Source organism: Sceloporus undulatus, chromosome 5 (assembly GCF_019175285.1).
Source record: "Sceloporus undulatus isolate JIND9_A2432 ecotype Alabama chromosome 5, SceUnd_v1.1, whole genome shotgun sequence".
Lineage (NCBI taxonomy): Eukaryota > Metazoa > Chordata > Lepidosauria > Squamata > Phrynosomatidae > Sceloporus > Sceloporus undulatus.
In genome coordinates, this window is record NC_056526.1 from 120,008,568 (window position 1) to 120,023,680 (window position 15,113).

General features: G+C 38.6%; 1 protein-coding gene across 1 annotated transcript in view; it reads right to left on the reverse strand.

The window, feature by feature from the left end:
• Positions 1-15,113, reverse strand: part of GABRA4 (gamma-aminobutyric acid type A receptor subunit alpha4) — an 81,172-nt gene that overhangs the window by 14,712 nt on the left and 51,347 nt on the right. The window contains exon 7 of the mRNA XM_042470694.1: positions 6,742-7,001. Coding sequence (XP_042326628.1) covers positions 6,742-7,001 — 260 coding nt within the window. The remainder of the gene's footprint in view (positions 1-6,741; positions 7,002-15,113) is intronic.

The window sequence follows — 15,113 nt, forward strand, 5'->3', positions numbered from 1 at the left end:
CTTGTACAAAAACACATATCAATATCTGGAAGCAAAGTATTTTATGCAACCCCCTCACCACAATTATCACACAAAAATATATGTTCATTTCTGCACACAGTAATTTCCTGAAACACTTCCGAATGGGTGAACACCAGGTGAGAACTGTGCAGAAATATTTATTTCCTCTGCAGTGGAGAAAATTTTTTAGCAATTGTTTGTCCTCACTTGTGGCGGTGAAATAGTTAACTATTAACATCCCTAAGTCTTTACAATCCTATTATGTTGATATTCTAGAGCAGCTTGTTAGTTTTACTAATTTCTGGTGATTTATATCTGCGGTGCTTTGAGCCACGTTGAGCATAACAGCATATACTTTTCCAAATAAATAAATAAATGAACACATTGCATATCTCAACATGATCGAAGTTGAAACTGAGCTAGGGAATTTTTATTGAAATCAAAATGATGCATCATTAACCTTATAGGAGTCTGGATCTGTTGACTACTGTCCTGAACCCTATTGCTCAGTGTTTTTATGTGTTTTTTTGGATTGCATGCATGGACAAAATAAGGAGATAAATAGGGAAAATCAAGAGTATCTAAATCAGACAGCTTTCTCTTTCTATCATAATCCTTTGTCCCAGACATCTGCAGTCTCTAGGTCTTTTCACACATCTATCTATCTGTACATGCGATAACATATTGGGTCAGGAGGAATCAGGAATCTACTTCCACATGTTTGGCATGTGGCAAGAACAGGCTCTGTCTGCAGATAACTGGCACAACAAGGTTTCCATGACTTGGAAAAGTTCCTTATCTGGCGTACAACTTCCAACATCATGCATGGTTTCTGGGACTTACACTTAAAAAATGTCTCCAAGCTCTAGCACAGACCCAACATGCATACAGATATACTGAAACAGAACTCACTCAGCTGAGTGCATGGTGGCCCATGGCAGGGCCAGTGGGCAAAAGCTCTGATTCCTGCCATGAATTTATGCACAGACAAAACATGAAAAGGAGCCTTATTTTCCAACTCAATGGGGAAGAATTATGCCCATTTAATTTCTTCCTTTGACAGTCTGGTTATATAAGGCAATCATAAAGAAAAAATGGATGAGTTGTCTGAAAAATTATCCTGGACATCATTAGAAACTCCTGGGGCTTTATAAGAGGAAGCAGAGGGAGGATACAAATGAAAAGAGATATTTTGGCTGCAGACTGATCCAAGAACAAAGATGTGTAATCAAGAAAATGAAATCAATATACAGTATAGTCAATTTCACAGAGTGCCCTAATGAACAAAACAAATTATTTCACACATTCAGGTATGCAAAGTGTTAGACAAAAACAAACAAACAAACAAACAGGGAGCATACAATGTAAAGCATTGCTTTGACTCTCATATAGAATCTTGCCACTTTGAGAAATCCCATAAAAAGAACAGTTAATCACGGCAATATTTTTCTTCTGAAAAATTAATTTGTGCAAAACACTTGTTTTTGTGCAAAACCCAGTATTTTTGGTCAGAAAACAGTACATTTTGCACAGTCTGCACATATGCAAACTATATTTTGTGAGAAAAGAAAACAGGTTTTTCATCCAAAATACTTTTTCATGAAAAAAAATTCCAAAGCACAAAAAATCATTGAAAAGTGCACAAAATCTCTTCTAATTTCACTTGGTGAGGAGAAAACTATTGAAAGTATGTGTTCTTGCATGCAAAAATGCAAGAAGCCATCGTCCGGGCCTCAGAGGAAGAGAAGAGACAGGCACAGCTCCACCATGCCTCTCCCAGAGGCAGATGAAAGGCCCTCCCTCCCTCCATTCCAACTGCCACAGCCCTGGACTCGGAAGGAAAGAAAAACGGGCTGTATCTGCTCGACTTGATCCATTTCTCACTGCTATTCCCTGCTTCTTTTGTGTCATGTCTTTTTAAGATTGTAAACCTGAAGGCAAGGAGCTGTTTAATTATGAATATGTAAGCATTTGCAGCAGAAGAGCATGAAGAATTAAATAAGGAAACATTTAAATCCCTATCCCATCTCTTGTTCTTGTTGTGTGTCTTCTGGCCATTTCCAGATAAAGTTGACCCTAAGGCAATCCTATCAAAGGGTTTTCTTGGCAAGAATTATGTAGGGATTGGTCACTGACTTCCTCTTAGGCTGAGAGGGTTTCCACAGCCAACAGGGATTTGAACCCTGGTCTCCTGAGATCAACAGTCAAACCACTATGCCATGCTGGCGCTCTTATCCCACCTCTGCACTCTGAACTGTGTTCAGTAGATACAATGATCCCCAGCATGGGGAGGTTCATGCTAAACCTGCCTATCCTACAGGCATTAAAAGTGTAGAACATGTCAAGAAAGAAAGAAAGAAAGCAATGACAATCTTAATTCTGTATCAATAAGGCTAAATACATAGGATTACAAAAGCACACTTTTAGAATTCGGGCTTAGGTCTGTATGAAAGAATCTTTAATTTTGTGCTTCTTACAGCTGTCCGTTTTTTAAAAAATTGTTTCCATCTAAAAGACCAGGAAGTATGCAAATATTGATAAATTTGCATATTTAAATAAATAATTGAAATAAAATCCATGTCCATCCTTACACATGGATATTGCTTAATGTGTGAAGCATGAACAGATGTTCTCATCACAGGCAAAGTTTGCACACTTCTTTATTACAAAATACAGTAAGTGCACTCATTGTTTATCCACCCCATCATTCAACCCTCACAACCACAGGGGCAAAGTCCAAGCTGCATTTAATTCCCATCACTGTTAATGTGTAACAGGTTATTGATGTCCATATGTATAGGCCAATAAAAATGTTAATACAGGCTAATAAATTAGGTGGATTTTTAAAGGCTTCCATTATGTGACAGAAACAACATTCTACAGGCTGGTGACAAAAAGGAGACTGGTTTACCTTTTGTGTCAATGTTCCTAGAATGGCACTAAGAGAGTATGATGTCTGTCCACCTTCAAGGAAAATCTTTATTTATGTATATCATACATGTTTTAATTTGGCTCAATTAACATTCTATTTGCAAACATCAAAACAACCATGCCTGGAATCACATTCATTCCTCAGATCTCTGGGCACTATCATAAATATAAGCCATCTGATTAAAATGAAGAAGAACAATACACTGCAAAGTAACACAAAGCAATGGTTAATTGGCCAATGACCAGCTATGAAGGCTAAAATTGTATCTACATTATAGAATTAATGCACTTTGACACTGCTTTACCCACCTTGGCTCAATGCTATGGAATTCTGGAATCTGTAAACTTGTGAGATATCCCAGGATTCCACAGTATGGAGCCAAGGTAATTAAAGTGGTGCCAAACTACATTATTTTCACAGTGCAGATTACTCTGATGGTGTAATTGCACACTGATGATGTAGGTTAATCTCAACATCAGTCTGAATGAACACAGATGCCATTTTATAGAATGTCTTCCCATTAGGATTTCTTTTTCCAATAACAATTTAAAACAAGATATTTTCCTGTTGACAAATGAGACAAAAACAAAACCTGGTGTATTCCCTATTGGTTTGAATCACTCCACCTCTGCCTACAGTCTCCAATACACTTAGTGTTGATGGATTCAATGTGTTACAGTGAAGTGGCCTGAAGAATTGTTTCAAAAGATTTTTCAGTATGTTTTTAACATACTCTGTTCATCACTTTGAAATGTTCAATATGATAAACCTGTATCTAGCTTTGAATACTCTTGCTCAAAACATAAAACCTGTGGCTCTAAATATGCTGTTGAACTGGAATTACAACTGGCCCCAGCCAGCATGCCAAATGGAGAAAAATAATGGGAGTTGTACTCCAGCAACATTTTGAGGGATACAACTTGCTCACTTTGGCTGTAAAGTTGGCTGTAAAGTAGGGATTTGAAGAAATATTGGTAAATTCCTTATTTGGCATATTAAGAGAGCCTGTCAAGAGTCTGCTAAATCCTATGAAATTTCTCAACTGCAGCACAAGAATGAGATTTGGGGAGGGGGGATCACTTGAGGTTCCCACACTTTGTACGAACAGTCTCTGCACAAAATAATTGTTTTTCCCCTTGGAGAACCAGAGCAAAATGAAAAGAGAGAAGGTGAGAGAGCACAAAAGGATTGGCTGATTGAGAGAAATGGCACAAACAGCCCATCTGATGCGTCTCATTTTTAAAAGTCCACTCAAGAAGGTAGCAGTTATTGCTATTCAAGCTCCACAGTCTGCAAAAGAAATGCTTCTCACAAATATAAAAACTCTCCTGAAATAGTCACAAAAATACTTTACCATTGCATAGGTGGGGAGAAAATAATTGTACTTTCTTATTCTCAAGAAAAACACAAAGGAGAATTCTTGAGTATCCTCAAGGATGAATTTACATCCCTAGTATATATCTATTGTATTTGAGGAATGATTGTCAGAGGCATAATCACCACCAAGAACCAAGCTCCCAGAAATTCAGAATTCTTCACAGAATTAAAGCTAATCTCCATGTTACCTTTTCTGCACTGTTCTAGTTTTGAGAGTAAGTATACCCTTTTAGCAAACTGCATGTGTGACTATATTTAAAAGCATGAACACTTTTAAGTTACCATTCCAGTCCAAATCAATAATAAAAAATACTGATGACAGTTAAAAACACAGGGCAGGAAACATAACTACAGCAGTGGTGGCAAAAGGAAACAGCCCCTAGATTAGCCAGCCAGGAAGGAAGGAAGATATCAGAGCAATTTGCTCATAGTTGGCAAATTCTATCTGCCTTCCTTTTGCATCCCTATGCAACCTGTACTGTAATGCATCAGCCAGATTGCAGCCATAAAATTTAACATATAGAATGTATACCACAATCAATTAGAAGCTGGCTGAAAAAATCCATGCCTTTAAGGCTCATTTAAAATGAAATGTGGGGGGAAAAACTAATGTATTTCCTATCACAAGCCATTTCTGAAGGTATAGGAAGCAATAGTATCACAAAGGCCCAATTTTTCTCTTCTACTGTTTCTAAATAAAAATCTGATGAGAAGTGTTCTCCAGCAACACTTGTACAGGTTGCACGGTGACACGAAACACACAGGGATCTGGAGGGCTGCTCATTCCCCAGTCTTGTCTAAGGACCCTTTCACACCACACACATATAGAATTATGATTCCACTGTAACAGCCCTGGTTGCATCCTGTGGAATCCCAGGCTTTGTAGTCTGGTGAGGCACTAGAGAGAGCTAGCATGGTATAATGGTTTCAGTGTTGGACTACAACTCTGGAGATTAGGGTTTAATTCCCCACTCGAGCATAAAAATCCATTGGGTGACCTTGGACAAGTCACACTCTCTCAGCCTCAGGGGATGGCAATGGCAAACCCCCTCTGAAGAAACTTGCCAAGAAAACCCTATGATAGGTTAGCCTTAGGGTCGCCACAAGTAAAAAATGACTTGGAGGCACACAACAACAAAATACTAGAGCTCTCTGGCTGATAGTTCTCAATGTCCTTCTCTAAATCCCAGAATTCCATAGGCTGTTACCTAGCAGCTAAGGTAAAATCAAGGCACTAGAACTGTTTAATGTGAAAGGGCCTTCAGACAGGTAGTGTGATTTCCTTCCCTCTTTGGGAAGCCACAAAGAGTCTTTATATTATATTATATTATATTATATTATATTATATTATATTATATTATATTATATTATATTATTATTCACACACATCCAGGTACATATAAATATGATTAACTGAAACAACAGTATTAAAATAATATTCACAGGTATGTATACACACACACACACACACACACAATTTATTTTGTAAATCTACTGGAAAGAATTTTATTTTTAAAGGTCTTTTAAAGGTCCTTCATATAAATATTTTTAATAAAAATAATATGCTAATTCTCATACACAAAGCGAGACCTATTTGTTTGTCTAGAAAACAGCAATCCTAGGAAAAGGAGCAAAGAGGTCTGACCAAGGAGTGAAAATGACTGGTGAGGCTTCATATACAATACCTTCCCCCTGCTGACATGGACACAGGGAGCAGCTATAGCAGCTAAGACTGAATGGAAAAGATAAAAAGACAGCTTAGCTAAGGCATAGTACAGGTGGCAAACAAAGGCTGCATCCACACTGGAGAAATAACCCAGTTTGGCACCACTTTAACTGCCCTGGCTCAAGGCTATGGAATTGTGGGAGTTGGAGTTTGTTGTGGGGCCCAGAGCGGAGGGAGATCTGCTCCACTCTGGGCCCACAACAAACTCCAACTCTCAGAATTCCATAGCCTTGAACCAGGACAGTTAAAGCGCTTCCAAACTGGGTTATTTCTCCAGTGTGGATGTAGCCAAAGGTGATATCTTCACATACAACTTTTGACTTTTCTATTGTGATCAGGTAGGGCAGTTGTGAAAAAATGACATTGGATTACACTGGCCCCCAGCCTGACCCAGCGTTGTTAGGAGAATCCCAAAGGAAGCTAGATACCAGGTGAAATAACATGGAATAAGTAATCGGAGAAAGGGCCTTAATTTCTGAGTCAGTCCTGAATAAACCAGATTCATTTAATCAATCGTCTAATGGTAAGTAATTAAGAAAACCCCATTGATTCAATGGGTCCACTTTAGTTGGAAGTGGAAAAGGAAACAGGCCTGGGCTGAAACCTGGACATCCAACTCAACTCTGTCCTATCCGTGTGATGTTTTTTTCCAATACACACCCATCAGACATGTTATTGACCTTCTAAATAGTTATTAAATTAATACCGTGGTTGCTTCATCTGCACAATTTTCCTTCTCCTTGGGAGATGCTGGAAGATCAGGGACCAATTTCACAGCCTTCTGTTTTGCTTTTTCCGTTTGAATGTTAGTAAAATAGTTGACAGCAGCAAATTCAATAAGCGCAGAGAATACGAAGGCAAAGCACACGGCGATGAACCAGTCCATGGCAGTGGCATAGGAGACTTTGGGTAAGGAATGCCTCGCACTGATGCTGAGTGTTGTCATGGTCAAAACGGTGGTTATTCCTTGAAAACAGAAGAAATAAATGGTTGCTACATGTGTGCAATTCAGAATCAGATCAGGTTTCATTTAACTCTGCTTTGGAAATTATAACCAGTGTTCTTATAGGCTTCAAGGGGCCTAATACTCTGCCAGCACAGTTCTGTGAGGGCACCCTTCTATTCCTCATGGAAGGCAGTTTTCAAGCACCAAAGTATGTCCCAACAGACATTTAGTAGCTGGGAAGCATGCAGCTGGTGTTCAGCTGCAATTCTGCAGCAGAAGAAAAGAGCAGATATTCCCCACCAAGATCTCCAGCAAATATGCTTTGTCCTCACTAGAGATCTGGGAGGTTGATGGCTGTTCTCTGCAGCTAGTGGCTGTTCGGAAACCCCACCACCACCTTCCCCTAGATTTATATTCCAGTGACTGTGGTGGGTACACTTTGGCATTGCAAGCTGTTTTACATGGTGAAGGAGGCACTGTGTGAGGATGAACTGAATGCATCCTTTCACCATGTCCCCAAAATTTCACATGCTGGCATAAAACCAGATTATGGCAGCATAGGTCATCAACAGAATTCCAGCCAATATTCCTGGGGTCAAAGTGTTTAGCAAGGGCAAGGATGTCACCTGCCACCCCCTTAGGCTTCCTTCTTCCTTATGCAATCCTCACAGCAGAGAGGAGATGGGGTTTCCTTAGCAATTCCAGTAGTAATACAAACCATTTGGGGATGTCATGCTCTTGAATCTGCAATTACCATTAGCTTCTATAAAAGTCCTGCTCAATGTGGAACTGAAAAACTGCTAGAACTGAATTGCTGATATGCCTTGAAACAGATGCCTATATTTTTATTGCACATTAGGGTGTGATTGTGGCTATGTGTGGGTGGTTTTGATGAGGTCCTCTACTTCAAAATCTACCACACCATTGGATATCGCTGACCCACAAAGGGCACAAAAAGTCTCATATAAAATTTGCCTGTTCGTGTTCCACGTATTGCCTTGAAGCATTTCCTCACTGCAATTTCTTTCTTTCTTTAAGATTTCATTATAAAACATCAGGGCTTGTTAGACAACAGCTGAAATGCAGGAGGTGAAACATTAAAAATACAAGGAAGTGATTTCTGGTGCTCTCATGAGAGTGGTAAGGTCAATCTTCTCTGGCTAGTTATAAAGGAGCCATCCAAGGTGCTGAAACGGCTTAGATGATGAAATAATTCAACACCATAGTGATTCAAGAACCACTGACATGGAAAGTTTTGGCAAATACTGGTGAAAGATATTGTTTACTATATACATCATATTGTTTTATACACATCTACCAGGGAATAGCTCAGTGGCACTAATATCTAAGCTGACATATATTACAGTGTAAATGACCCTAATATGGTAAAAAGCGTAATAATTTAACTTGGTGGTTTAAAATGAATGAAACTATAGCTACATTTTTAAAAATTAAAGTAATCAATATTTTTAATTTGGATATGCAAAGTACCATGCATTACCTTGGGAATTATTAATGAAGAATCATTATACAAAAACCACTAAGTAGAATTGTACTCTGTGATAGGGTCACCATAAATCAGAAGCCACTTGAAGGTACACAAGAATAAAAACTCTGTCATTTTAGATATTTATACTTCAACCTCCATCAGAATCATCCGGCATGGTCAATGCTAAAGGTTTATAGGAACTGAAGTCCAAATAATCTGGAGACCCAGAGCTTGCCCAACTCAGCTCTAAACAATAATCCTGGTATCTATTTCAAATTTTCTATTCTGTTACAGCCATTACATTGATTCAAGAGTGTTGAATACAGCACTGGATTGTGAACACTATTGTTGTTGATTTTCATTTAACTGTGGTCTACTGACTGAAGGACCACTTAAAGTTCTTTTCCCAAGGGAAAGAGGGATTTAAAAGACATGAAAGCAAAAATTACAGCACCACATAACATCTTTGTTGAGAGTTTTGCAACTGCAAATTCAAACAGTTCGCTGAAACTAGAATTTTGTTTACAGCTGTTTCTCCCCCACCAGGTGATAATAAGGAAGAATGAACTCAACATTGCTTTAAAATAATTTGAGTCTATACATTTTAATAAAGCTGTTGAGAAGACAGAATGCAGCAATGCAGTAGTCTCCTAACAGTTCTGTAATATAGCTCAAATGGTACAGAATAAGCAACTTACAGCTCTTGGACTAATATTGCAGCTCGAATTAGTACTGAGTATGACCACCTCAGGGGGAAAAAAAGCTCTCAGTGTTCTGCAGTTCTGTGTGCATGCACACACACACACATGGAAATATGCACACATTCACATGTGCAAATACACATACAACCCAGCAAGGAAAAGTAATGCACAAAATGTTTTGCTTAGATCTGATGTAAATGTACATCCAGGCATCAAATAGGATTCAAAATAATTTGTCACACTATCGGCTTGAACCGTATACTGCAATCTGTCTTCCAATATGGAAACGACAGGAGAATAATGGAACACGGCATCAAAAATGTGGATGGGTACATAACGGAGGTGAGCATATACTAGACCAGTGCATCTGAAACTATCTGAAGAGAGACTGGCAATCCCACCCACCCCATGTGCCAGAGACCAGTAACAGATTTCTGTTTATTGCCTATCATTATTTCTTTCTTTCCTGAAAACTAGGCAGGCACCAACAGCCAGTGGCTCATGGTCCAGAATTGGTCCATGGAGCAACCGCTTTGAATAGCATTGTGCTAGATCTGTTATGAAACCATGGCTTAGGAATGTGAAGCATTGCATGGTCTTGCATATTCCTTCTGCCATGTCTTTCTGTCTCTTTTACATGTGGATGGTTTCCTTTTCTGGGCTAGTCCAGAAGAAGCCATTTCAAATGTGTGGGGTGCAGTTTTAGTTTCCAGGGTGTTAGCCCTTTTAAAGGAAACAAAAGTGTGCAAGTTGTTAGAGTTCAGCATTCATTAGCAGAAGAGCAAAAGTGTGGGTCAGACTATTTATTCTAAAGCTGCCTTCCTGAACAATAAAGATTTACTCAAAAAATGCAGTTTGTAGTTTAAAAACAAATAATAATGATTTTAATAAATAAATACACAACAAACAAAATCCTATCCTAACTGTTGATGGTTTGGGAAAAGAGATGAAATCTCACCAATTTTAATATAGTAGGAAGAAGAGAAAAACTCTACTGCTACTCCACAGAAAAAACTGTTGCTTCAACCACTGAAGAACAGCCCTCCCTCCATGCCATCTGACATCATCTGTCCTGGAAGGGAGTTCAACTTGTTGATTTATTGCAGATCACTTAGAGATCTACTTGAGATCTACTAGCAGAGTGAGGACAACTTTCTATCCATCCCCATTTCATCCTAATTTTTGTTTGTATGGTAATTATGTTCAGATTTTGTGAACTGTGATTGCATAAACCATGGTTTTCCATATTCTAATACTTTGAAAAATTACACTTGTCCCCCTCCCCCATTTTCAGCTTTGACTTTTGCTAATTTGATTATTCATGGGTTTTATTAATATGTTCTCTCTAAGAATATCTAGGTCCTCCAGCACAACTCTATGATCAACTTTAACCAAAAGTTGCACTGAATTACCTAGAGATTCCTAGAGAGAACACTCCACTAAGCATTTATACCTTCTTCAGTGCAATTTTATGGTCAATGTCTGGCACATGTTGACCACAGAGTTGCACTGGAGGACCTAGAGGTTCCTAGAGAGGTGCTCTCTCATGTAAAAACATAGTGGTTTTGTTATTTGTGGGTTTTTTCCACATTCACAGGGGTGCTGTGCCCCAACCCCAGTGAATGTAGAAGAATGAGTTTGATATGGGTAGAAATCTAGGAAATGGATTAATGTTTCCACTTGTGGAAGGGAAAACGAAAGGAGTGTTCAAGCTCTAATTTGATCATCACTTTCCATGATACTAAAGCAGTATCTTTAAAGACTGAATCACCTTCTCATAGAAGTAGAAATGCTATTACTTTATGAAGAATTCAGAATGTTAGTTTTAAAAGTTGGGATGGTACTTTTCATCCGTATTTACCAAAACCTGTGCTTACCACAACTGAAAGTAACACATAACTCACAAGAGCCTTGAGTTTTTTGAATTTGCCTAAACTCCTATTAAAACTTCCAGACCAGCAATCATCACTGTATCTTGTGGCAGAGAACAACAGAACCTAACTATTTACTATATGAACTAGCGCTTCCTTTTATCTATCCTGAATCTACCACCAATCAGATTCATTGGCTGATACTGGGCCTTACTACTTTTACATGAGACTCGGGTGGTGGTCATCATAGCTTAGTAGTAGAATTCATGCACACTGCATTACCAAAGATCCCTAATACAGTTTCAAGTCAAAATACAGTATTCCAGGTTAGGAGAATACAAAAGGCCTCTGATTAATGGCCTGGAGAAATCATTCTTAGCCAGGGTAGGCAAGTGCTGAGCTAGAGAGAAAATGTAGCCCCCTCTAGACAGCAAAGCTAATGGTGAAGGATATTTGGAGTTGTAGTCCAACAACATCTAGGGAGTCCCATAATACCTGAGCTACAAGTTCCATATTATTTTCTGGATCAGTAGAACAAAACAGGACAGCTTCTTATAGCAATATAAATAATGCTGCAGCATAGCCAAGAAGTGTGTCCTGCTGCAAGGCAATTGCTTTGTTTGTTTGTTTGTTTGTTTGTTTACTGTATTTATACCCTGGTTTTCAGCCCTAAAGACTCAGAGCAGCTTAAAAAGACATGACACAAAAGGAGAAGGGAATGGTGGTGGGGAAGGGGATCAAGTCCAGTGATTCTTCTCTCCCTCTGAGGCCTGGACCATGGCAGATGGGAAGGAGGATCTTCTTCCTGCTCTGGCTAACCTTGATGGAGTTGTGCCTGCCTTTTCACTTCCTCCCAGGCTGGATGATGTCAGATGGCATGGAGGGAGAGCTCTTCTTCTTCAGGCCTGATGGAGTTGGGCCTGCCCTTTCACTCCCTCCTGCAGGACTCTGTACATTTTATTTTAAATAAATCTTTTGGATTAATGTAGTAATTCCCAGTACATCACAATATGTTACCATTAATCCCTCTGACTCTCTCTGGGTGTACACAGTTGAGCAGTGCTCCTTAGATATTTCATTTTGAGTATTATCCTATAATGTAGTTTGTTTTAAAAAAAATCAAGTATTTTCAAAGAAAGTATAAGATTGTCTAACCAGCATGCAAATGCTAATATGTTATGCCATAGATTTAACTGTGACTTTTCTTATTGCCCACATAATCCAAACAGAAGAACTGGTGGCATCTGTATTAAAGGAAACAATTCACTTTGGGCTGCTTAGGGGAAATGGCAGGATTATCAATGGCCACATTATAAGGCAATTGTTTTATTTGTTGAAAGCCTTCTGCTGGAAGTCTGCTAGATATATGTTGAACAGAGACTATCATACAAAGAAATCAATTTGACTGCAAGCATATATTTTGAAAGGTTTCAATTGAAACAAAAGCTAATACCCTGTATTGTGCTTGCACAGTATAAATCTATACTCCTGTAGTCACATGGTAGTTGTGCTTTACAAGCATTCTGCTGAATACATATACTGTGTAATGAACAGCCTGTCTACCAATCTACTTGTTCAGTGTTCCATTGCACAATGGGGAATGTACAACAGCTGTTCCACAATCCCAGTGAATCAAGTGGTATATTGTTTTGTTGTCGTTTTCTCCCGTTAAGTCAACTTTGACTTATGGTGACCCCAGGAATGAAAGACCTCCAAATCATCCTATCATCAACAACCCTGTTCAGGTGTTGAAGACTGAGGGCCACAATTTCTTTGACTGAGTCTATCCACCTATAATGCAATGTTTCTCTTTTCCTAATGCCTTCTACCTTACCAAGCATTATTGTCTTTTCTAGTGAGTCATGTCTTCTAATGATATGGCCAAAATACAACAATATCAGTTTAGTCATTTTGGCCTCTAGGGAGAGATCAGGCTTGATTTGCTCTAGAGCCCATTTATTTGTCTTTTTAGCAGCCCAACGTATCTATAGAACACTTCTCCAGCACCACATTTCAAAGGAGTTGATTTTCTTATCTTAATTGCCCAGCTTTCACAACCATACATAGAAATGTGAAATATAATGGCACTGACAATCTTAACTTTAGTATTCAATGACATATCTTTACACCTCTATTTCTCGATGCTTCAAAAGCTTGTCTAGTTCCTTCACAGCTGCTCTTTCAAGGTCTAGTCTTCTTCCAATTTCCTGATGGCAATTTGCATTCTGATCAATGACTCAGACAAGATATGGAAAATCTTAACTGTTCCAAGCTCTTCGCTTTTTACTTTAAAGTTATGAAAATAACCTATGGTCAGTCATTATTTTTGTTTTCTTCACGATCAACTGTAAATCTGCCTTTGTACTTTCTGCCTTGACTTCTTTCAGCGATCATTCCAAGTCTTCCAAGTCCCCTCCAATTTTTACACCTCCTCCTTCTGAGTTTAACCCTGCTTTACTTATGATACATTCAGTAAGCAAAGTAAACAGATAGGATGATAAAATATAACCTTGCCTGACCCACTTGCCAACTGGAAACCATTCCATTGCTCCATATTCTGTCCTGACAGTATCCTCTTGTCCTGAGTACAGGTTACACATCAAAACAGTCAAATGTTGTGGCACACCCAATTTTAAAAGATCAATCCATAGTTCTTCATGACCTACATAATCAAAGGCTTTGCTATAATCCATGAAGCACAGGAGGATTTTCTTCCATAATTATTTAGAGCACTCTATTATTATCCAGTATGTTTGCAATATGATCTCTACTGCCTCTTCCTTTCCCCAATCCAACTTGGCCATTTGACATTTCTCACTTTGAGTATCACTTTGCTTACATGGGAAATTAATGCAATGGTCCTGTGGTTACTGCAATCCCTGGTGTCTCCTTTCTTTGGGATTGGAATATATACAGTCTGCCTCAGTATCAGCAGATTTGCAATCTGTGGATTTAACCATCCATGGGCAGCAAGCCCCCATTTTTAATAGCAGCACACAGCCCTGGCATTAAGAAAAACAGGACTTGAGCATGAGCAGATTTTGGTATCTTCTGGGGACAGGTCTTGAATGGATCCCCCATGGATACAGAGGTCCAACTGTATTAAGCATCCCCCAGTCCCTAGGTCATTCTTTTGTTTTCTATATTTATTGGCAGATTTTACTTAGAACTAGTGTAGATATGGTCTCTGTATCTTGAAGTAGCTCTATTGGTATGTCATCTGTTCCTGATGATTTATTTTTTCCAAGCATTTTAAATGAAGCTTCTACTTCACTTTCTAAAACTGTAGGTTCAGCTATGGCAGCTATGAAGGGACTAGATTTAATAGAACAAATCTATTTTTACCTTATAATTAAATCCTATGTAGATGTTTTTCAGACTGTATTTTGGCATGATGGTTGATTTAGTGTACTTTTGCTTTACTCTAATTTTTAATATTAGAAGTTCATTGTCTGTGCCACAATCTGCTTCTGGTCTTATTTTTGTAGAGAGAATGGAGCTTCTCCTTCTGTCCCCAATTATGTTGTCTATTTCACTTTGTTATTGGGTATCTGGGGGTGTCCATGTATGCAGTCACCTCTTTGGTTGCTTTAAGCATGTATTTCCAATGAACAAACTGCTGACTTGACAAAATGCAATAATTCACTCTCCTGCTTCATTTCTTATTCCTAAAACAAATGTTCATACAATCTTTCATTTTGCTGTTTCTCACTTTTGCATTCCAGTTGTCTAGGAGCCTGGGATTAACAACAAGTCCTGTTTTGATGTGTGATCGATTTCTTCCTGGACTGCAGTATAGAATCTTTCAGTTACTTCTCGTAATGCCTCTGTACATGGAGCATAAACTTGGATTATGATTATATCAATGGACTTTCCCTGAAGTCTTATTGATATTATTCGGTCAGACTTTGAATTATATTCTTTGACTGTTTTTGTTACATTTCTTCTCACTATTAATGCTACCCTTTTTTCCCCTTAGATTTTCATTTCCTGAGTAAAACACAGTGTAATCAGCTGACTCCGAAATGTCCCATTCCTGTACACTTCAGCTCACCCACTCCAAGTATGTTT